The sequence below is a fragment of the Schistocerca gregaria genome, chromosome 6 (assembly GCF_023897955.1).
Source record: "Schistocerca gregaria isolate iqSchGreg1 chromosome 6, iqSchGreg1.2, whole genome shotgun sequence".
NCBI lineage: Eukaryota > Metazoa > Arthropoda > Insecta > Orthoptera > Acrididae > Schistocerca > Schistocerca gregaria.
This window is the reverse complement of record NC_064925.1, coordinates 419,977,718-420,002,451: the sequence shown is the minus strand read 5'-3', so window position 1 is coordinate 420,002,451 and position 24,734 is coordinate 419,977,718. Positions and strand designations below refer to the sequence as shown.

Below are 24,734 nucleotides of genomic sequence, written 5' to 3'. Positions count from 1 at the left end.
CAGCAGGACAAGACACTGCACTACTGCACTAAAATGGTATCTTCAACCTAGTACCCCAGTCACATGATTGCCTCAGCGTTCAAGGTGGTTTTGCCAGACTGACGTAGCGATATTGGACCGTGCTACCATCAAACTGAAACTCTGTGATCGCCCGTTATATTTTGCTTTTAGTAACTCGAGACATTTATCTTTTCAATACTTTAAACGTACGGCTATAATCAGTTTCGATTTATCGATGTAAGCACTGTGAGCAACAGGGTGTTACGTAAGAGTATTTCGCCACGCCAGGGCTAGTTCTAGTTCATGGTGCCATGTCTGATCTGTGATCGGACTTGGGAGGATAACTGTCTTTGCGTGATGGCACTCTGTGCTGGTGTGCTTTTTCTACAGTGATGAAAGGACTGGGTGAGACCAATTCAGATATTAGCCATGGTAAGCTCAGGTAAAGTGTCTAGGCTATATCGGCATAACTCGATAGCGATTACTTTGCGATTAGAAATTCGGAAGTGCGCTTCCGCACAGTAAAACAGATATTCATAGGTTCAATGGAATTTGATCATAGCGTCGTATATTGTCGCTCAAGTTTAAATGCACAGTTGTCGTCTTCTCCTGTATTACGAATGAGTTATTGTTTTGCTCGAAGTTGTTTACTGTTCACGTGATACTCTGACTACCGGCCGTGAATCTGATTTTGTATCAGTTCCTTTAAGATCCCATGTGAGATTTAAATAGTTTACCAGTGTTTGGTAGCCGGCCGCTGTGACCGAGAGGTTCTAGGCGCTTCAGTCTGGAATCGCGTGACCGCTACGGTCAAAAGTTCGAATCCTACCTCGGGTATGGCTGTGTGTGTTGTCCTTAGGTTAGTTAGGCTTATGTAGTTCTACGTTCTATGGGACTGATGACCGTAGATGTTAAGTCACATAGAGCCAGTGTTTACTGATAATGTTCACTGTTCAATGTACTTATTCCAGACTTATTTTTATCCAAAGTGCATCATTCCTAATGAAATGACACAATTTCACAGACATTACTAATCTCATACACAAATGGTTTTATGTTATAGATTGAAGCGACGAGTGAAAATCTGTAGCAAGGCGGGGAGTCTAACCCGGCTCTGCTGCCTGCTGGGTAGGTGCCTTAGCCATTGATCCACCTTCCACCGCGACTCGCACAACTGCGCGAATTACACTTGATCCAAGGTCTCATTGCCACCCCTGTCTGCTTTAACTTCCCATTTCATATTTGTATCAGACCAGTAAATTGTCAGAAATTATGTCATTTCATTTCTGTAAGTACCTGCATTTGGGCTTCAGGCTGGGTCCTCCATTTATTTTAGATGCAGAGTTCTTACTCCAAAACATGGAGAGACTCAGCAATTCTGTTCGTGTGTAAGCCTGAATTTAAAGGGAACTGGGGTGGCAGCGAGAACTTGTATCGGCGAGGAAGGTGCCCCAGGACAATCCGTGCAGCTGGTGGCTTAATGGCTAACACTCCTGCCTGGTAAGTAGGAGACCTGGGTTCGACTCCAAGCCCTGGTAAGAATTGTCTCTCGTGTCTCCCGCCTTTTTTTATGGGTCATCAGTCTTCTGACTGGTTTGATGCAGCCCGCCACGAATTCGTCTCTTGTGCCAACCTCTTCATCTCAGTGTGGCACTTGCAACCTACGTCCTCAATTATTTGCAATTCACATTCCAGCCTCTGTCTTCCTCTACAGTTTTGGCCTCTACCGTTCCCTCTAGTACCATGAAAGTCATTCCCCGATGTCCTACCATACTGTCCCCTCTCCTTGTCAGTGTTTTCCACATATTCCTTTCCTGTCCTATTCTGCAAAAACCTCTTCATTTCTAATTTTCAGCATTCGCCTGTAGCAGCACATCTGAATTGCTTCGATTCTCTTCTGTTCCGGTTTTCCCACAGTCCATGTTTGACACCCATACAATGCTGTGCTCCACACGGTACATTCTCAGAAAATTCTTCCTCAAATTAAGGCCTATGTTTAATACTAGTGGACTTCTCTTGCCCTTTTTGCCAGTGAGTGCCACACTGCGTGGTCGCCATCTTATTGTACATCTTGGATCGCCTCAATATCAGTGAATTCCTGGCATATCAAAAAGCACATATTGAGTTGCAATCCAAAATCGTTAGTAACAAGAAGCTGAGGCACGTATACTTTAGCGATATTTTGTTTTAATCTCATTCCCTGGCTATTTATGAAGAGAAAACAAGGCGCGCTAAGACTGGGGAAGGACTTCAAATTATCGTTACAAAAGAAGAGGGCCCAGGTGTACGTCCCGTGCTTTGCCTTGGCCGCAGGTTGTCAGTCACAGGGGCTCTAGAGAAGGGAAATGTTTTCCCAGGGCACAGCAGTCCGTGGAAGTGAGTGCTATAAGCCCTGCCCCTCACTTTAGTGGCAAATACTTTTAAGGTTGCTGCTGCTACGCCATTGCAAGTCCCTAGATTATAATAGAGTCACTGCAGGAAAATTCATTTTTTCCGCCTTGATCTTGTCATCCAACCAACTCAGTCTTCCCGCCACCGTATTCAGAAGCGAAGGGCTCGACCAGTGAGTGGAAGACGGCTTACAGCTAATAGCATCCTGGTACATGTTGAAATGCATCCATTAAGCCAAGAATGGGAAATTTGTGCAGAGGTCCCCTACATTCATTTAAATATAGCGATTCTCGCTGGTCACTATAGTAGTGGATGGGAGTCCTCCCCTCCACGAGGAGTTATTCACAAAATCAAGAGCTCGTTTGGAGAAGAAATTCGGACATTTGTCGTGGGAAGGCCGTCTAGGGAATTTGTTGTCCCGAGTTAGTCGGGGCCAGACTTCTCCTACCGCCATCTCGGCTGTCTTTATCCGGTAATGACTGGAGCATTCTGGCAAACTTTTTGTCGATCTTTGAGTGAGTGTCGCAGTCTGCATTAGCGCAGTCCACTCCATGAGTATTTTGTGAGATTTGCTACACAACTGTTTTTGTCTGATGTGTTATACCAAATTAAATGGCTCTGTGCACTATGGGACTTAACATCTGAGGTCATCAGTCACCTAGAGCTTAGAACTACTTAAACCTGACTAACCTATGGACATCGCACACATCCATGCCCGAGTCAGGTTTCGAACCTGCGACCGTAGCGATGTTATACCGTGTAGTGGGTCTTGGACTGGTTTACTTGGCATTAGCGAGCTGCATAAATTAGAAAAGATTGTAGCGTTTCCGAAGTACTTTGCCATGTATGTGATGTACCTCCCGCAGTGTTAGCGGGACATTCATGATTATGTTAAGGTTGTAGAAAGATTTGTGTATCAATATTGTAGACAACTTCGTCTTTGTTCACTTAGTCATTTTACTGTGGTATACTTCGAGGTTTAAAGTAAATTAATGCCTGACTAAATTCAGACTATTTGAATCTCAGTGCTAAACTATTGCCCTACAATTAATTCTGGTTAGTCGAGCCACTAAAAGCAAGTATAAGGCCAGCATTTCAAATTCGTTTCCTCACTGTAAGGTGTTCCATTGCAAACGGACATGCCAAACCTTTTGTTCAGAAATTAAATATGAGAGCCTTTTGAGCTTTGATGTGATTTATGATGCTAAAGGTAGGGGACTGAGGGAATAAAGAAAAGATAATTATTATAATTAAGGTTAATATTACGTCTCAGAATGTGTAAACAACGCAAGGCGACTTGTGCTGTTTCTACGATTGGTGATTGCTAAATTTCATGCATCATACTGAGTGATGCAGCAAATAACCATGAGATTTCGAAGTATATGTTGGGTCTGGTAGTTTAATTATTTTATATATCTAATCTCAGTGACTGTAGATCTGAGGAAACATCCTCTGCTGCACATCTGGACGCTATAAGCAGAAAGCTAAAACTTATTCCGTTTTGGATCGTTGTATTGAAGAATTATTTCTCGCTACATGGATTTAAAATAATAGCCTATTGTTTGAGTTGCGCTAGATCATGAAAGTGCAAGTCCTTGTTTGTTTGTGTGTATGTGCGCGCGGAGGGTTATATGTGTGCATCTGTGTGCGTGAGTGTGTGACTACTTCTATTAAACATTTACTAGTCAGGTAACGTTTCCAAATTGTTCCCTGCACGATAAGAGTTTCACTTTTTCCATAGTTTGAAGTTTCAGGGCTTATCACTACTTATCGGAGCCGTTACCTGTTTATTACAACACAGGCCATTCGAATGGTAAAAACGTATTTAATTAGTGCTGGAAACTCTTACTGCAATTACAGTCGTAAATAACTACGGTGATAATAGTTCTCTCTGAGGTACAGTAGCTATTCATTTAAGTCAGAGGGTTGTGTAACGAGGGTATAAAAATTGACAGACGAACAAGATTGTTGTACACACAGTGTTTTTTCCCCGACTGATGCAAAAGCCAGTTAGGTTACAACAATATTTATGACTTGAAGCGCTAGTTCCTTCCGTCTATAGTTCCACACTCTCCGATGGTCTTGGCAGATGATTTTCGCGATGAAGGCAACTGAGTTAACGCCTGTAACAAGAACAAAGTCGGTCGTAGGTTGAGTTTTATACTTGCGTTTCGTTGTGGAAATAGTGTCACTGGCGGCTTTGTCTCTAGCCCCTCACTCATTGCGTTTCGAGACCAGATCTTCGACATCGGGAGTTTCAGTCCTTGATCACTGATTTCAACTAAGTCGGCGAGAGTTACATATTACAGAGTCATTTTTCGACACACTTCGCCACGTACTTCTGTAATGTAGATCCATTAGAGAATATCCAAGAACACGGTGTAGTGAGGCGAGATTGATGATTTTAATCTTGTCATGAGACTCGATAATAACGAACAGGTGCTTAATTGCGATAGCTTGATTATTATCAGGAAGGATTACGGATAGAAGTTTGATGACTATTTCCTGACCTAAAGTTCACGGTTTCTTGACTCTCTGTCCTCCCGCATTATATGATTAACTGGTCATTCGAAAGGATAATTTCAATAGTTTTGCCTGCCAAATATAGCAGAGTCACGGTGAAAATGTTGCTTGTGGTGTACTAAGATCCGGTAGTAGAGCAGCAGTCTCGAGTAAAACAGTAAAGACGGAGGAGCTCACAAACTCCATTTTATTTAGGCACACCAATTCTCTGGTATTACCTACCGTAAAGATCTCTCATTCGGGGGAATGGCAATTCAAATCCCCGTCCGAGCATTGAGTCATAGATTTTTAGTGGTTTCCGTAGGTTCCCTAGTCCGTATGAGGCATATAATGGGATGTTTCTAAAAGAAGGAAATTTGTGAAAGTTTCCACTAAACTCTATGCAAAAAGTTGTTCTCTAAATTGGTGTCAGTCTAGAACAACGAACTCTCGGGAAATGACCGTCGCCTCTTTTGGGGTCTTGGCGATTGTCCATCCACAGCCCTCCCAGATTCACTATTCCCCCCCCCCCCCCCCCTCAAACACACATGCATTGAAATGCCGCTCCAAATAACGACGTCTAAGGATGTTTCAAGAATTTCGGAGACACGCATTCTTCGTGTGCAGGCGTAGCGAGTAGGAAGCATTCTTATGGTCGCACCGTAGTTTAATTCATTTTTGGATGAAATCGGTTAGTTACTTCGTTTTTCAATGTGGGTGATCATTGAGTTACTTATATTCAATATGCGGGCTCAGGTAGTAAGCATACTACCCGATTCCCCATTTTATTTTGTTACTCGCTCCTGTGAACGTGAATGCGTCATGCGGATCTTGGTGCCTCTCGCGTCCATCTAGAAAAGATAACTTGAAGACGCCTAAATAAGGCGAAACGTGTCGTTGAAAAATAAAAAAAAATGGCAACCAAGTCTCTTTTTAACCAATACCCACTGACAGACTATTGCCCTATAATTAATGCTGGTTAGGCGAGCCTCTAAAATAAAATAAAAAGTCTATCGTTTTGTATTCGTTTTCTCACTGTGACGGAGTTCCATTGCAAAGTGCATGTTAAACTTTTTGTTTAAAAATTAAATATGAGGGCCTTCTGAGCTATGATATGATTTATCATGCTAAAGAAAGGGGACTGAGGGAATAGAAACGATAATTATCATAATTTAGGTTCATATTGCTTCTCCGAATGTGTAAATAATTCAGGTCGACATGTGTTGATTCTACGATTGGTGCTTGATAAATATACTGAGTGATGCAGCACGTAACCACGGTTTGTTGACTCTCAGTCCTCCCGCATTATATGATTAACCGGTCATTCGAAAGGATAATTTCAATAGTTTTGCCTGCCAAATATAGCAGAGAGTCACGGTGAAAATGTTGCTTGTGGTGTATTAAGATCCGGTGGTACAGGCGCAGTCTCAAGTAAATTAGTAAAGACGTAGGAGCTCACAAAGTCCACTTATATAGGGCACCCCAATTCTCTGGTATTGCCTACCGTAAATATCTCTCATTCGGGAGAACGGCAATTCAAATTCCCGTCGGAGCATTCAGTCATTTTTTGTGGTTTCCGTAGTTTTCCTAATCCGCATCAGGCATATAGCGGGATGTTTCTAAAAGGAGGAAATTTGTGAAAATTTCCACTGAACTCTATGCAAAAACTTGTTCTACACATTGGCGTCAACCTAGAACAACGAACTCCAGGGCTTTTAGAATCGATACGAGAGTCGCCTCTTTTGCGTTCTTGGCAGTTGCCGTCCAGAGCGCTCCCCACACAATGAAACGCCACTCCAAATAATGGCGTCTAAGGATAGTCCTAAAATTTCGGAGAGACGCATTCTTCGTGTGTAGGCGTGGCGAGTAGCACGTATTCTTGTGGTCGTACAATAGTATAATTCATTTTTGGATGAGATCGGTTAGTTATTTCGTTTTTCAATGTAGGTGATCATTGAGTTACTTATATTCAATAACAATGAGGTTTAATGCTATTTGGCATCGTTTGCAATGATTATTTACTGGGGCACGTTGTAGTCCTGTTTGCAATTGATGAGTACGTCTGTAGATCAAGCTCTTATCCCAAAAATCAATGTATACTCTTTTCCTAAGACGAATACGAAGACTATATCCGGATTCGAGTGTGTAGATCTTTCTCGATATTACCATGACTTTTGGTGGACTCAATTAGAAGTTATCGTCCACTCTCAACAATGATATTGCATTGTAACCTACTTAGTTTCGTGGTCAGGACGTGTGGACAGATTGTAAGTTCTTAGTATTATTAGGGTTTTATCCAAAATGGTGGTACAATGATTATAGTTTTCTTCTGCTCCATCAGAGATGAAACTGCTTGCTGGTGTACGAATCCCATGTACCCTCCTCCTGAGCTTCTTGTTACCAAGTACGTTTGGATATTGCTTCAGAGCCTATTTCTTGGCAGTGTCCTATCGTCTCTGTATTAAGATAACTTGCTGACTGAAAAATGTTAATATTTGTTAGGGAGCCACCCGCCTCTTAAGGAATCATTTCAATACGTCTGTTTTATTTTTGGTAAGCAATAAATAAATCGAGAAGGAAAGTTTATAAACTGATAAGTCGTTGCTTATGGTATAAGTATGTTTATCGTCCTGTCATTTCCCTGTATTTCCCATGATCAGAAATAAAGTGTCCTTTGACGTTAATGTGACCACCTGTCAAAGGACTGAATAACAACCTTTTGCAGCATGGACCACTGCGACACGCGCGGAAGGCACGGACAGGGATGTGGACCCGTGCCAACTCAGTCCCGTAAACAAGTTCTCTAGAGCACTCAGTTGAGGATCAAAGACACGAGCAACCCAATCGAGGTACCACCACAGATTCTCGAGTGGATTTCGAGCCTGGAAGTTTGGTGACCAGGGGAGTAAGGTAAACTCATCTTGGAGCTCTTAGAACCACGCATTTACAGGTTATGTGACACATGCCATTGTGGGGATGGACATTTTCCCCAAGAACAGATGAACACTGGCGTTGATCTATCGGCCTTCCAGAAAGAGGAGATCACTCAGGACATGCTACGAGAATTCCCAAGATCATAACGCTCCTTCCTCCATCCTGAACCCTTCCGATGATCTAACTGCCATCTGTCCAATAGAGCGCAAAACGTGACACATCTGAAAATATCACCTGTCGCCATTCAGTGGATGTCTAGATGCAGTACCGACGTATAAATTCCAGCCTTCGTCGCCGATGGACGGCAGCGAGCACGAGTGCATGAATTGTACGCCCACTGAGAAGGCCAATACGTACCAACGTTCGCTCAACGGTAGTTGATAAGGCGCTGTTGGTAGCCCATTGTTTCAACTGGGCAGTCATTTCCTCAACTGTTGTGCGTCTATTCTCTCGTACACCTCTCCACAGACATCGTTTAGCATTGACATTTACAGCTCATGTTGCATCACAGTTTGTTTGCATCGGTGTTTGGATAGCGCCATTTTGCCATGCATAGTATAGGTTAACCACGGCGGTACGCTGAATGTATAAAAATTCAGCCGTTTCGGGAATGCTTCCATGCTCGGCCCGAAAGGCAATAATCCTGCATTTCTGAACAGAAGACAAATTCCTCCGTTTCCGAATTTCAACAACTACTGCCCTCTCTTACACGACCCCCCCCCCCCCTCTTACATGATTTATGTACCCTCCACCGCAATTTGTGGGTGGTTATTCACGTTGATGTCGAACATAGGCGTTGGTCTGACTTTAGCGTCTAGAAAAAACCCCGAAACTGTGCCTTGCTTGGTCATAATTTAACGTGGTACTTCCACAACAAGATGCTGGGTAGTTTGTCCCACTTACGATTTAGGACGGTAAGAATTCCAGATGTTTCAGACTAAGGGGCTAGGAATGAAAAGCGTTCAAGAGTCTCATCCCATTTGCGGGAATCACGCTAAACTGGCCGAGCGAACTATGCCTTTCGGCCGACAGTACAAATAAATGCATCATAAATCCTTTCTTGATGGGTGCGTAACCGTAAACATTCTCGCTTCTCTCGACGTTCCCCGGGAATTCTGCTGCGTCACTCACCTTGCCGACACTCCGTTGCTGGTACTTCACCAGGGTGGGAGCGGTGTCGCCGACGACGTGTAAGTGGCACGCCGGAGGAGGCAAATCTGCGGCGTTGTGGCGTCAGCCACAGCGTTAGCAATTTACGTGGCCCTAAAGGGCCCGCCGTCAGGGCGGCGTAGAGCACGCTGCCCTCTCGGGAGCGTGTACCGCGCATCTCGCGCTTCCCTTTATGGCTGGCTGATGGGCACTGCGTCGCTCCTGATGGGCCATAGTCCGGCTCGTCCCACGAGCTCCTGGGACAGGCGGCAAGTGCCCACCTCGGAGACAGCAGCGTGGGGCGTCAAACCAGTGTGTCAGATACTGACACACTGAAACAGTCTCGCAACACTGCTTCCACAAAAAGAAAGTTGTTTGTTTTAAAGCAAATATACGTTTTTACACATACAAACAGGGAATGCACGATACTGAATGGGGAAATCCATACATATTATTGAGCTGTACGTATCTATGCACTGAGGAGACAAGTCGAGAGATGGCGATTTGCACGGCAGTATCGCGTACACAGGGTACAAAAGTGCAGTTGTCATTTGTTCTCAGGTGACTCATGTCAGAAAAATTTAAGGCGTTATCATAGCCGCACTTAGAATTAACAGGCTTTGGACCCGGAATGGAAAATTCATTTTGGGAATTCAGTATCTCCAGATCGACAGCATCAATAGTGTGCCTCGAGTACCCAATTTTAAGCATTACCTCTCACCAAGTACAACGAAGTGGCCAATGACCTTCACTTAACGACCGAGAGCAGCGGCGTTTCCATAGAGTTGTCGGTGCTAACAGACAAGCAACACTGCTGAAATACCCGCAGAAATAAACTTGGGACGCACGACGAAAGTGTCCGTTAGGACATTGCGGCGAAATTTGACAGTAAAGGGCTGTGGAAGCAGACGACAAATGTGAGTGCCTTTACCAACAGCATGACACCGTCGGCAGCGCCTCTCAAGGGCTCGTAACAACGACTGTTGGACCCTAGCCGACTGGTCTGATGAGTCCCGACTTCAGTTTGTCAAATCTGATGGCAGGGTTCGATTGTGGTGCAGATTCCACGAAGCTATGTCAATAACAAGCTGTGCAGGGTGATGGTGGATCCAGAACGGTGTGTGCCGTGTTTGCAGAGTAATGAACTACGTCCTCTGGTCCAGCTTAACCGATCATTGCCTGGAAAACGTGATATTCGGCTATTTGGAGACCATTTTCAGCCATTCATGATCATAAGCCCAAACAACGATGCAATTTTTGTGGGCTGTAATTCACCCGCCCCTCGGCTTTGTTGTCATGTAGGTACCGTTAGCGGTGCGGTATGTCAGAGCAGCTGAAAGCTCAGTGCTACTGTGCTGTATCGAGTATTCATGTCCTCTGCGTCTTACTGTCTTTATAAAGGTGCTCTGAAGTGTGTTCGGTGGTGAACTACAATGCAGGAGCAGCGGCCTACTTGTAGTACTCCTCCGGTCGGCGTGCGTAAAGGGCGGAAAAGACATTCGTAAACAATCGAAAAATATCATATCGAATGTACTCAGGTTTTTTACTGATCTGGCCGACTTAAATTTTGCGTAAGCTCATAAACTTACTGCTAAAGCGTGTGGTGTCTCAAAATCAACTGTAGGCCGTATTAGCAAATCTGTGTTATTGGCAGAATCTCCATTCTTGAATGAGTGTTTCGATTCTCCTAGAAAGGGATACGAACGTGAACGGAAATCAACCGACTTTGACGATTTTAACAAAGAGCTCGTGCGTAGAGCTGTATTTGGATATTACAAAAGAGGATAGTATCCAACGGCTAAAAAGATACCGGCTCACCTCCGTAAAAAAATTAATCACTCGGACTCAGGGACCTCCGTTCTTCGTCTTATCCGCTCCCTTGGTTTCCAATTCAAGAAGTGTAAGACGGAAATTCTTCATGGAATACAGAGACATTCCAGAATCATGAGCGAAATTTTTGCGTACAATGCATTTCTTGAGTGTTGAAGACATCAGGCCTGTAGCGTACTAGGATGAAACTGGGGTTTCACAGAACCACACCAAGAAGGATATATCTCACGACTCCAAAGGAAACGGCGGTTTGAATGTGCTTACTGGTAGAGATGGTCGATTAATTATCGCCCACTCTGGTTCATTGACCACGGGCTTCATACCAGAGGCCAAATTTGTTTTCCGTGGTAGGAAAAGCTCTTCCCAATCCGATTATCATTCAGAAATGAAAGGAGAAGCTGTTAAGATTTGGTTTATTCGACTGTTGCCTGCGCTGGAAGAAGGGTCAATTATTGTCATGGATAAGGCCAGCTACCATACCATTCAGATACAAAATCTGCCAAGTTCAAATTGACGCAAGGCAGATATTATGGAGTAGTTAAGGAGAAAGAATGTTTAATGTTCAGTCGATGAATCGAAGGCGGAACTCTTATCTAAGGAAGAAATCGTAGGTGCCAAAAAGGCTTACGAATTAGATCAACTGGCAAACGAAATGGGGCACCAAGTGGTACGTTTACCACCGCATCACTGCCATTGTAGTCCCACTGAATTGATATGGGCCAAAATAAAGCGAGAAGTAGCGAAAAGAAATACTACTTTCATACTTGCTGATCTCGAGAAGCCAATACAAGAAGCTCTTGACAGTGTTACTCAGCAGGACTGGGAGAGGTGCGTAAAACACGCAGAAGTATTGCAAGGAACTGATTTCTTGGACTAGGGTTTAAGAGATACCATAATGGAATCTGTGATGATACATCTGGCTGAAACAAGCGACAGTGAATGTGAAGACACGGAGCCTGAAGATCCTTCAGTTTAGATAAGTGCCACCTATCCAAAAAGCTGACTCGATTTAAATTTTTGTCTATTCATTTTAGCTATAGACGACATGCTGCGAATGTTTTTCCCTTACAGTAGATGAAGTGGTGGCGATTAGTTTTCTCGACAGTAACTGCCAATTAAAATAAGATGGTCAATTCTCCAATAATTAACAACAATTTTTCTAAAATCCTCTATCGGATGTCTTTACACTCGGATAGAACCTTTCTGCATTCGGTTTACTTGTACATTCGAAATTTAACTCCTTTTTCTTCATAGAAGAATTTATTTGCTGTTTCGTAGTAAGGGTAATGCAGTTCATAAAATGACAAAACGTTATCGTGCTTCTCCATCGACTGTATATATAAACGGTGCAGCAACATCAGAAGGGTCCCAGCACCTATTTTGATGCTCCGAGAAGAGCATACAAACCTATGATATTTTGACGACTTTTACAAAAAGTTACTTTAGTATGACAGAATAGTACCCGATGGCTACAGAATATGCCCAATATCGCGGAAGTAATTGGCCTCTGTACGTGATATAATAATGGTATCTGAAATGTTACCAGAAATAATGTAGTTTTCTTAACAACTTTCTCGGGGTAAGTTTCTTCGCAGCCCTATAGAACTAAAATTCATTAGTGACTACATTTTTTGCTACACATTCGGCACAGTTTCACACCTGTTATAATATTTTATTGTTTATCTGAGAATACTTTTATATTTCCGAAACAAAAGATGCAGCATATGCATCTGTAAACTTTGAGGATGTTCATATATTTCTTTTCTGTCCAATTGCATTAGTGATTCTGTTACTACCACAGGTTGAAGTAAAAAATTATTTTTCTCCAAAATTTCTTGTAACGTAAATTTTTATTTTTTTCCTAGCAGCTAGTGAGAATTTTCGTTTGGAAAGCACTCCAACATATTCTAGACTAAAAATAGAGTTGACCAATAATTGTGTAAAATTTTTACGAACATTTGAAATTATCACTATAAAATAAACTGGCCATGCTGTAAGACGGCGAGATGACCTTGAAGCTCTATTTTTGTGCCGGCCACTATAGTGACAAAGAGCTGGGTAAGTAAGCCGATGAGGCATGAGTGGGACCCGAACCTGGGAAACACGTACCAGCTGTGGAGTCCAAGAGATTACTAACGGCAGATTCCTGGAGCACAAATAATAACATCTGTGCCTCAAATAGACTGAACTTTTTGACCAAAAACCGTGGAAACTTAACTGCGTTTTAATATGTTACCAAAGGTATAAGAAAATAGCTACAAATACTTTTAAAAAATAGTTTCAGCAATAACATTGTAACATCAAAAATTTTCCTTTGTAGCAAACTCTCAAAACAGCCACCGGGATACTAGAATGATATTCCAAGCTCATCAGTATACACATTAGTACATAGCGATTCGGAGGGGACAGATGCCTCCAGGAACAGAAAATTTTTTCAGAGCCACTTACATAGATCAGACGCACTATATAATTCCTTAGACAGCACAGACCTTTAGCATTAGCTTCAAAGAAACCAGAGTGACAAACGCAGATTAAGAATAGGGCAATCAAATAGTAAAACTCGCATATTCTGTCATGAACAGTAAATCATCCGAGGTAGCAGATAATTCTAGACATTTCACTGCGTCTCCAAATGACAATTACAAGAGCAGTCGTTTACTTTAAAAATAAGAGCAATTAAGGGGTAGCAGACAAGAACATATAATGCATGTATTTATGCACACCGCTAAGCTTCAGAATAAGCTTTCCTCTGGAACACGGTGCTTTAGACTAGACAAAAATGCAGAAGCACCACGGATACATGAGGTTAACACATACAACATATTATAATGATATATCAGCCAAGGAATCAGTCTAAAATGTCTACCAGATCTTGCAGTCACATTGCCTTTTGAATTCCATGGAGACACGAACATCAGTACCCAACAAACAGATGGAAGACCAAAATGACACTACCCCGGCAGCTTTGCGCCCTTCTGATAAATCACAGCACAAGCCCCATCGATACTCGATAACTTACACGGTGAACATGGCCACAATATTCGTCGCTCGCCAACAGCTAAAACCACGGCGAGGAGAACCCACTGAAAGCTCGCTACATCTTCGTTCCTCAGCTCATACTGCCCACCAAACCGGCCACCAAGCCCGGAGCCGTCACACCGGATGGCGCTGTGCTCCAACGGCAACCCGTTAGACAAAGATCGTAAGAATAGTGCGAGAAAGCCGACACAGCTCAGAAACGTTCGTGTTCAGTAGGGATGTAGAGTGTAGGTACCCTTGAAGGCTGTATTGTGTTGTAATGAAGATTGACGTACATGTTAGTATTGATAAACACTGTATAACAAGATCCCTCGTCATCTATGTAACGGATCTTAGCACTTAACAAATTCGGGGATTTTATGTTAAGTCACTTATTTAGTCATGAACACATTCGATATACATAGACATAACAAAATTACAACACCGAGAACACCGAGAAGCAGTTGTGTGACATAAATGAAAGTGGAAAGAAGACTTCGAAAGATGCCTAGCCCTTATTGGCTTGTCATATCAGTTTTTTGGTTTTTTTTTTTTTTTTTTTTTTTTTTTTTTTTTTTTTTTTTTTTTTTTTTCTTACACACTCGGCCGATCATCAGTGGGAGCGGACCACTTAAGGTTATGGAATAAGGTGTGACCGGGTACTGGGATCTGTAGATTCGTTTTCTACCATTAAATTGTCTGTTAGTTCTGGTCTTCTTTCTGTATTTTTGTTCTGAATCAGTGAGTGTGGTCTCTCTGCGAGGAGCGGTGCGCTTGAGCCTCGTGTGATCGGGCCAGAGAGTTCCCAGAAAGCGGCCGGTCGGTGACAATAGCGGGGTGCCGACACAGGCGACCCCTGGGGAATGGGCGGCGGTTCGCCTTTGTATCAGAGACCAGAGGCCCGGCAGAAGTTTGGAGCGACTGGCTGGCACCTCGCAAAATAGTTTTCTGCTGAGTACGGCGTACTGGTCGCCATCTCGGAGCCAGGCACGTGTATTGTGAGGGGAGCGTTCCAGAACTTGATCTCTGCCACTATGACGTGTCAAACGGATGCTGTTCGCAGCCCATGGAGCAACCCTTTGCTGACAACTGTCTCGTCTATCCCCTACCCAACTCCAAAAGTTTTCGCAGCACCGCTGACATTCTCAGATATGCTCACCATTAGACTGTAGCCACACCTTGGATTTTTGCATTTGTGAAGTTATAGATGAATAATCTTACTCGATCGCTTTTCCACAGCCTAGTCGACTTTTAGTCTATTTCAAATTTCATACTGCTCACGACAGATAGTAGGAAACCTGACTTAGATACAAGCTCTTTCTCAGCTACCTATTTTAGGCTATAATATTACAGAATCATTAACCTGTGTATTGAATTTGCTGTGTGTGCTAAGATAATAAATCTCATAGTGGTACCCGATATGATTATTATTCCAGTAGTTATGGTAAGAAGTTTAATATCCTATTCTGCGGCATAGATTTTTGTGGGATATTTATTAATCAAATTATCACCAAAGTAAGTCGGCCGGAGTGGCCGTGCGGTTCTAGGCGCTACAGTCCGGAGCCGAGCGACCGCTACGGTCGCAGGTTCGAATCCTGCTTCTGGCATGGATGTGTGTGATGTCCTTAAGTTAGTTAGGTTTAATTAGTTCTACGTTCTAGGCCACTGATGACCTCAGAAGTTAAGCCGCATAGTGTTCGGAGCCATTTGAACCATTTTTGCGCCATCACCAAAATAAACTAAGCCGAAGGCGTCAGCTCTTGGACTGGGTCCAAATAATTTCTTGCATTGTTAATTATTGGTCGTTACGTGACAGCTCAATAGGGCGGGGGTGAATGTATTTGCCTTTCAGATACAGAGTTATATGAAATCAGGTGAATATCTCACCTCTCCACCGTCACAGCTAAACCCGTCTAAAAGAACCGCTAGAAATGCTACTATGAGAATATAAATTAGACTTACTTTAAAAGCACGCTGTAACTGTCGTGAGCATTAGTTTACTTGAGATTGGACGTGGTGAGTTGATGTGAGTCACTAATGCCTCTAAGGAGACAAAGAATCCATTATCAGCATGACAGTGTGTTTCAACGAGTTCGTGTAATACGTCTACGTGGAGCTGGATGCTCCTTCTGCGTTACTGCAGAAGTACTTTGCAAGAATGTAATCACTCTCCGTGAATGCCGGCAGCGGCGATCCCGATCATGTATGGTCACAAGAACACCGGATTCAGAGAGCCATGCAGCACCACCGAGAGCGTCGTGTTTGACACATGGCTCTGGCTTGTGCTGCATCTGCAGCAGCAATTTCATCACCAGATGGCACCACAGTAACACAACGATCTGCTACAAATCAGTTACTTCAAGGACAGCTCCCAGCCAGACGCCCTGTAGGATCCGTTCCACTGACCCCGAACCACCTCCATTTGGTATCTTGCGAGAGCTTGCTGGAGATTAGATTAGATTAGATTACATTAAATTAGGTTCTCGTCCCACAGATCTGTGCTGAGGAGATCCTCGTGGATATGGAACATGTCAATTTTTAAGCGGAAACAACAATACTAATAGTATTAATATATGTAATACATCATTTGTTTCTATTAAAAAATTCTTCAGTGGAGTAGAATGAGTTGGCCACTAGTAAGTCTTTGATCCTCCTTTTAAACTGATCTTTATTTGTAACTAAATTTTTTATGTTTCCTGGCAAATGATTGAAGTTGAGTGTTCCTGAGTAGTGGACCCCTTTTTGAACGAAAGTAAGTGCTTTTAAGTTCTTGTGCAGATCATTTTTGTACCTGGTATTGTATGTATGAACTTAGCTTTTTGTGGGAAGAAGAGGCTGCGTGGTGATCTGTCGTGTTTTATGGTGGACGCTGGTTATGTATCGGCGCCAGTAACGGTAAGAATGCAAGTTGAGGATCTGTAACCAACCCGTTTGCATGCGAGATACGCTGGGGTACACCTGGAGTTATGGTCTGGGATTCATTTCGTATAACAGTAGGAGCACTCTCGTGGTTATCTCACGCACCCTGGTAGCAAATTGGTAAGCGAATCCGGTAAACAGGAAAACGCTCACCAGCATGACGTTGTTTCAACGCAACGTGCTCTACAGAGCATCGACATGTTGCCTTCAGCCTCATCCAAAACGAGCATTAACCGTCTCTGTACTGACCGACCAAGTGGAACATTCAATAACTCCTTCCCACAAATTGACATCCGGCATCTTGTAAGTAGGCTGTTTAGGATTTTATGTTGGTAGCGCCACGTAGCGCTCTGTATGAAAATCACTGACTGTGCTGTGTGCAGTCTGTGGCTGGTTGGACTCATTGTTGTAATATTCACTTGTTTACTGTTGAGCCGTTGGATGTGAACAGCACGTAGCGTTGTGCAGTTGGAGGAGAGCCGCCAGCAGTGGTGTATGTGGAGAGAGTTTTGAGCGGGCGGTCTCTGTCAAAATCTTTCATTTGCTAACTATGCCTATCAGTAGTTAGAATCTTTTATTTAGCTGGCAGTATTGGCGCTTGCTGTATAGCAGTAGTTCGAGTAATGAAGATTTTTGTGAGGTAAGTGATTCATGAAAGGTATAGGTTTTTGTTAGTCAGGGCCAATCTTTTGTATGCATTATTGAAAGTCATATTGTGTTGCACTAAATGTGTGTCAATTTAGTGATGATTAGAATAAGAAAAGAGAGAAGTGTCTAAGTACGTTCAGTTTTACTCAGCTGTCAGCTGTTGATGTTGTTGTTGTTCAGCCCTGAGACTGGTTTGCTGCAGCTCTCCATGCTACTCTTCCCTTTGCAATCTTCTTCATCTCCTAGTAGCTACTACACCCTACATCCTTCTGAATCTCCTTAGTGTATTCATCTCTTGGTCTCCCTCTACGAATTTGACCCTCCACGCTGCCCCCCAGTACTAAATTGGTGATCCCTTGATGCCTATCAACCGATCCCTTCTTCTAGTCAGCTACGTTATCAAATAACGTAGAAGTTTACCGTCAAAGTCATTCATAATTTTTCGAAAGGGACGTTCCAATCTCTATAATACAATGGATACACGCTTACATGTTTACCTTAAACATGCTGGTGCTTACACCAAATGTATCAGCATTTCACAGTTTCAATGGCTTATCACGCGCTTACATGAACTCGTGATCTTACAGTGTTAACCACTTCCATATTTTACCTTCACCCATTAATCTTTTTTTTATGTTGCGATTTCTTTTCTTTAGTGTACTACAAACACATTATTATAATAATTCCTACAGAATAAATAGTGCATGCTTGCATAGCTCCGTGTTTTTCATATCTGTCTCAGATGATAACTGCGTGGCAGGGGCTGTGATGATTGTGGTACTGGTGTAAGGACTGTGAAACACCAGTATCTAGTGGCTCGAATAGCGCTTTTTTTCCCTGGCTGTGATGCTGTGTGGTGGCACAGTACCAGAAGGTATGTGTGGGGCTCTGGTGAGTGATTGTGTTGAGGTAACGTACTGTATTTCGTGTTGCAGACCAGCCGGAGGGTGAGCCACGGATGTTCGTGGAGAAGCCGCGCTACGCCGTCGGCGACACGCTCCGCGCCAACTGCTCGGCGCCCGCCTCCAGCCCGCCCGTCAACCTCACCTGGTTCCTCAACGACCGCAAGGTAGGCCAGACACGCCGGCTGCTGCCGCCGGCAGGAGCTTCGCTCTCACGAATACGTTACGTAACACGAGGGCCATTCCTTGCATCAAGCAGACTCGTAGCTGCAGATACCGTTAGTAGCCATCTCAAACTTTCAACAGATGATGCAGTAATCTGTATTGAAACACTACTTAAAAAAAAAGTACAACTGAAGAACGGCGCCAGTATACAGCCTAGTTAAAATGCGGTTTCACAGTAGCGCAGTGTTCAATATGTAAAATTGTGCATTTCACAAAACGCACAAAAGCGTTGCTGTATGATTGTAGTACCAGTGAGACGCAACTGGTATCAGTCAATCCTAAGATAAGCAGAGTCTAACAATCTGTGGCATATGAAATGGAATTATCATATAGGCTCAGTTGCAGGTAACGCAGGTAAGAAACTTCGGGTCATTGACAGGGTACTGGCAAAATGTTGTCGTTCTATTGCAACGGGCCCCATGTCCTGTCATTAGCTTTAGGCGAAGGTCTGGCTTGCTATCCACTTCCAGTAATCCCTGTGGCAACGTCAAAACTGAAATTAACTCGACATCCACAAAAAAAAAAATCGGTCCTTTCAGTATGACACTTTGTGCAGTTCCATTACATCGCGTTACAGTTACATTCTCAGCAAGTTCAATTAATGGTTCAAATGGCTCTGAGCACTATGGGACTAAACTTCTGAGGTCATCAGTCCCCTAGAACTTAGAACTACTTAAATCTAACTAACCTACGGACATCACACACATCCATGCCCGAGGTAGGATTCGAACATGCGACCGTAGCAGCAGCGCGGTTCCGGACTGACGCGCCTAGAACCGCTCGGCCACTCCGGCCGGCTACTGTCGTGATCTCTTGCCTTACAGTCATACCCATAAAAGTTGTCCTTTCTTCCTTACATGTATTTTTTCATCATTATTACCTTTACGACAGGAGCGGGTATACTATGTAAAAGACATATTACTACATACATAACTAGGTCTAGATTGGTTCTTAGCATCTATTCCACAACGCCAGGTCTTGTAAGCGATGACATCTCGGTCGGCGAATGATTCCAATCCAGGTAGAGAAGCATATGACGGTACAGCGTTACATCACCAGTTACAATTACATTCTGAGCAAGTACACCTAGTCCTTTCATCCATACATGTATTGTTTCATCATTACTGACTTTATGACAGGAGTGGGTATGCAATGTAAAAGGCATATTACTGTATATATGACTAGGTCTAGATTGGGTCTTAGCGTCTATTCCACAATGCCAGATCTTGTAAGCGATGACATCTCGGTCGGCGAATGATTCCAATCCAGGTAGAGAGGCATTCTCACATCGGACGATAGCGAGAGCACAAAGTGTCATATTTTCAGTGCATGTCGAATTAATTTCAGTCTTGACGTTGCCACAGGGAGTACTGGAAGTGGATGTGGAGTCAGGACGTTGGCGATAATGTAGCTTGAGCTCTGGTAAGATACCTGTAACGGAGAGGGAGGAAGTGTTCTAGTGTACTTAGCACAGGCGATTTTCGGACCGAGAGGAAAATTTGTTGGCTTTATAGAAAGTGAAAAAGGATGTGAACATTTAAAGTATATATTTAAGAACAATTTATTTCCCAGTATTTCAGCCTTACTCTGAGAGACGTCTTACAGTGGCTTTATATGAGGGACGTTTAGTAAGTAATGAAACACACTTAAAAAAAAAGAAAAGAAACAGTTTGGTTTATTCACGATTCCAACATATCACATTATTACACGTACTTTTGGCTACGTAACGCTATTTTTAACATAAAATCCGTTCAGTGTGATCCCATTACCCCACCTTAGTGGGAGGGCCTTCATGCCCGCATCGTGTCACTCTACAAGCCGACGTCGGAGTCAAAGCTTCGCTGCATCAATAACCCCCTATCATTCATGTTACGCAGAGTGCATCCTTCAGTGGCTAAACAGATCCCGGCTGTAGGGCATATCTTTGAACACCTCAACTACTAGATGAGTGTGGCAGCACTACCGATAGAGACGTCCAAGTTGTCCAACAAACTGATTGACTGTGATCCGTCGCTCACCTGGAATGAGAGTTCCTGCACGTTCCAAAACTGCAAGAGTCACAGGTGCGTCTGGCCGGTCGGCATGCAGGGGATCAGACTGTCTTGCACGGCTTTGTTGGGATAATGGTAGACGCCTATCCCAACGACTAACCGTCCTTTGTTAACAGCGAGCTCTCCTTAGACATTCTCCAGTGTCTTTCAACATCTGCGATGCTCTCGTTTTCCACCAAAACGCACTCAGTGACAGCTCTCTGCTTGGAACGCACCTCCGTTACAGATGCTACTTGGAAGGCTACGTATAACGCTACCGTCAATCGTAACTTCGTGAGACGATAGGAGCTAAAGTGGGGATATTAAACGATATACCAAAATAAATTCCTCATTTTTTGTAGCCGAAATTGGCGACAAGAAAAAATGTGTTGCATTACTTATTGCACGCCCGTGTATCTTTACACAACAACGATTACTGCCCACACTCTGTATGTTAGTCGTTTCCAACAATTGACGGTTCCCCAGTTCTATCTTTCGCTGCCAGTGGCGACCACTCTGTTTGCATCTCGTTCTGACAGTACTTTGCCTAAAATAGGAGACAAGTTCCTTCTTATATTCCGACACACAGAAAATATACTGTTCCTCGTTGCTAATACTAAGACGAACTCTAAAGATCTTGTTCCTTGCTGACAGGCACATAACTCAACATGATAACTGTTACTCAAGTTAAAATCTTCTGAAATGCTAGGCCGTGTCATATTTCCTCTACAATAAACGAAGTTTCGACCCCTCGTCTAGAAACTTCTTCAGGATATTCCGGTGTCCACTATTGCTAGAACACCGTCAGAGTCTAGTGCGCGTTTTCGTATAAAGGGCAGTTTTCCCGCTTTTGTGCTGGAGAAGTGGGAGTATTGGTTAAAATTTTTGTGGCAACCATTGGTGGGCCATCGTTATAGATATTCCTGCACTTATGCATATAAAGGGGCGTTATTGGCTAATCTCTTGGGGATACTACTGGTGGCCATTGGACAGAAAGACACTATTCCACACTGACGCTGAAGAAGGGATACTGGTTGAAATATCTCCCACTGCTATTGCTTGGCCGTAATCATTGTCTATATTAGAAACTGAGAGGGAGAATGTTTTTGTCCGCCGATTTGACTTGCAGCGCGGTGTTTATGTCGCTCGCACGCCACGGCGCATGTTGACTTCCTTGATGGCGAGTAGGCACTATGACGGAAGCCTATAGCCGTCCTCTGTGTTGAAATTATATGCATTCTAGGAAATTTCAACCGCTTCTCGGACTTTCTTCTTTAATTGTTTGTTTCGTTGCTAAATTTCTGTAATGGAATTCACCCCAAAATCAAATTTACCTTGGAGGTTACGAGTGGGCTTGGTCTCCCGTTCCTAGATGTGTTGGTGTACAGAAGATGTGATAACACTCTAGGTCACAGTGTGTATAAAAAGCCGACTAACACAAACAGGTATTTAGATGCCACTTCGCACCGCCACCCAGCCCAGAAGCAAACAGCGCTCAGCACACTATCTTTAAGTGGCTTCCGTATCAGCGATAACAACTTTTTAAAGAGGACATTGAATGCAAATGGCTGCGATAGTTGTTCAATCGACAGGGCTTTTAGGCGGAATATTAATCACGTTAGTAAGAATGATGAGGAAAATCCTTCTAAACCCATTAGGTTACCGTTCGTTTCTGGGGTCACTGACCGCAGAAGCAGAACAAAGAAAAATGGTATCCAACATCTTTCTTTAGTCAAAACAAGATAAAAGATATTTTCCGACGAAAAACGAATGCACCTGATTGCCTCCACAATGCAGGCGTCTATGTGGCTGCGGAAAAGTGTATATAGGCGAAACGGAAGAACTGTTGAAGAATGCATCGAGGAAAAAGAACGGCATACGCCGCTAAAACAAAGTGTAAAATCGACCAGTAGCGGAACATCACGATGGCCAAGGCCACATACATTTATAGAAGAGACTAATGACCACAGCAGTTGAGTCCCATAGTGCTCAGAGCCATTTGAACCATTTATAGAAGTAAGCCGGCCGTGGTGGCCTTGCGGTTCAAGGGGCTGCAGTCCGGAACCGCGGGACTGCCATGGTCGCAGGTTCGAATCCTGCCTCGGGCATGGATGTGTGTGACGTCCTTAGGTTAGTTAGGTTTAAGTAGTTCTAAGTTCTAAGGGACTGATGACTTAAGATGTAAAGTCCCATAGTGCTCAGAGCCATTTGGACCATTTACAGAATAAGGGTCTGAGAAGCGGTTGAAACTTCCAAGAATGCATATAATTTCAGTAGAGAGGACGGCTGTAGGCTTCCGGCATCGTAGATCCCCACCGTCAGCGAAGTGAAAATGTCGCTGCGGCGTGCGAGCGACATAGACAATGCCCTGCAAGACGCCTTGGCGGACAAAAATATTTTAAGTAAACATTCCCCCTCTGCAGCCCTGTCCGTTTCGCCTAGAGCCAATGAAGACGGACAAGCAACAGCAGTAGGAGGAATTTAACCAATAATCCTACAACAACGTAAGTGTGGAAAAGTGTCTTTCTATCCAATGACGATGGGCCACCAATAGTATCCACAAGAGATTAGCCAATATCGCCCCTTCTTCTGCTAAGTAGAGGAATATTAGCCTATGACGATAGACTACCAATAGTCGCTACAAGAATTTTAGACAATATTCCCACTTCTCCAGCACAAACGCGGGAAAACTGCCCTTTATAAGAGAACGCGGCACTAGTCTCTGTCATTTTTCTGGCAATAGTGGACACCGGAAGATCCTGAAGAAGATCCCAACAGAAGGGTCGAAACGTCGATTATTTAGAGGAAACATGACGCGGCCTAAAAACCCAGAAGATCTTAACTTTAGTGACAACGGCCACGAATGCCAGCAGAGTTTCACAATAACTGATGTTGGATACGTACCGGAAATTCAGTTGTCCTCACTCGAGTGTAGAAACTGCTCCCAACAACTCGGCCGTGGTACTAGCTGCTTCCTGGTAAAGCCTTTCCTTCATGATACCAGCTCCGACTGGGAATGACTGGATGCTGTGCGATACTCGCTTGTATTCTGATTTTTCAGGGACTTCTTTTTCTCTAGCGTCGTTGGTTTCCCCTGATGCTACTGATGGTTCTCTTAATTCTCAAACACAGCTGCCTTGCTAGCATTTCTGTGTTTGTCTCTGTTACCTGGCTGTTGCTACTGTTGTTTTATGTAGGCTCGTTATCGCTGGAACAGTTTCAGGGACGTGATGCACCACATCCACTTATGCGTCTTGGACAGCACTTTCCACTGGCCGTATACCACACGCATCACTGGCCTTCTTACATTGCTAGCAATTGACAGCCATGACTCTTCTTACGTTAGTAAAATTTGGTAGGCATGGTCCTCCTTACATTAATGAAACCTGATAGCTACGACAGTTCTCCTAGGGGCACTGTTCACAGATCACCAATTCTGCCATTTACAATATTCCTAATTTATATGTTACCATTGCGAAATAGGACAAACAGGAGTATTTCATCTACATAAAAACAGGCGCCAAGCATGGTCACAGGCGCCAAGCATGGTCGCAGTTTTGCTTGAATCAGGAGAGGGAGTCATGGAAATTTTGAAGACTCCAAACTGGCAGACGCGTCAGTATACACGTCAGTTATCCAACAAAACACTATTTAGAATGTTTCAGGGACCAATAGTAAACAAAGCGACTGAAATGATACATCGCAATATGTTCTAAGGAGTTAACAACATGCGTCGATCCTGTTGTTTAGAGTAAGGCGCTAACCTATGTAGAAAAGACGTCGTTGCCCCTGGAATAGGTTTTAATCGTGTGAGTCTCCCTGTCAGCAGCTGCCAGCTAGTAGGATAATGACGAATTCTAAGTGATCACAACTTTCTTCTACAGCTTTCAGATATTTCTCCTTCTGAGGTAGTTAGTTTATTACCCTATTAAAAATGTTGATTATCCATGACGATATTTTTCGACTGACAGATGTTGAGTTATTAAAAATATCTTATTTTTTGAACTTGTCTGTTCGAACATAAAGTTGGTACGATGCAGCATTTATGACCGAAACTGTAGCATTAACATTATCGTAAAATCTGCCTTGGTCGCTGTGAAATGGAAATTTTTTCTATATAGCCATACACGTGCAGTTCCACTTCTTTATTTTTCGGACCTATTCCTACAAACATGGAGTCGATCTC

At 43.4% G+C, this 24,734-nt stretch overlaps 1 protein-coding gene across 1 annotated transcript in view; it reads left to right on the top strand.

Moving 5' to 3' along the window:
• LOC126278899 (uncharacterized) overlaps positions 1-24,734 on the top strand; it is a 707,333-nt gene that overhangs the window by 366,740 nt on the left and 315,859 nt on the right. Inside the window, exon 4 of the mRNA XM_049979174.1 lies at positions 18,327-18,460. Within this exon, the coding sequence (XP_049835131.1) occupies positions 18,327-18,460 (134 nt within the window). The remainder of the gene's footprint in view (positions 1-18,326; positions 18,461-24,734) is intronic.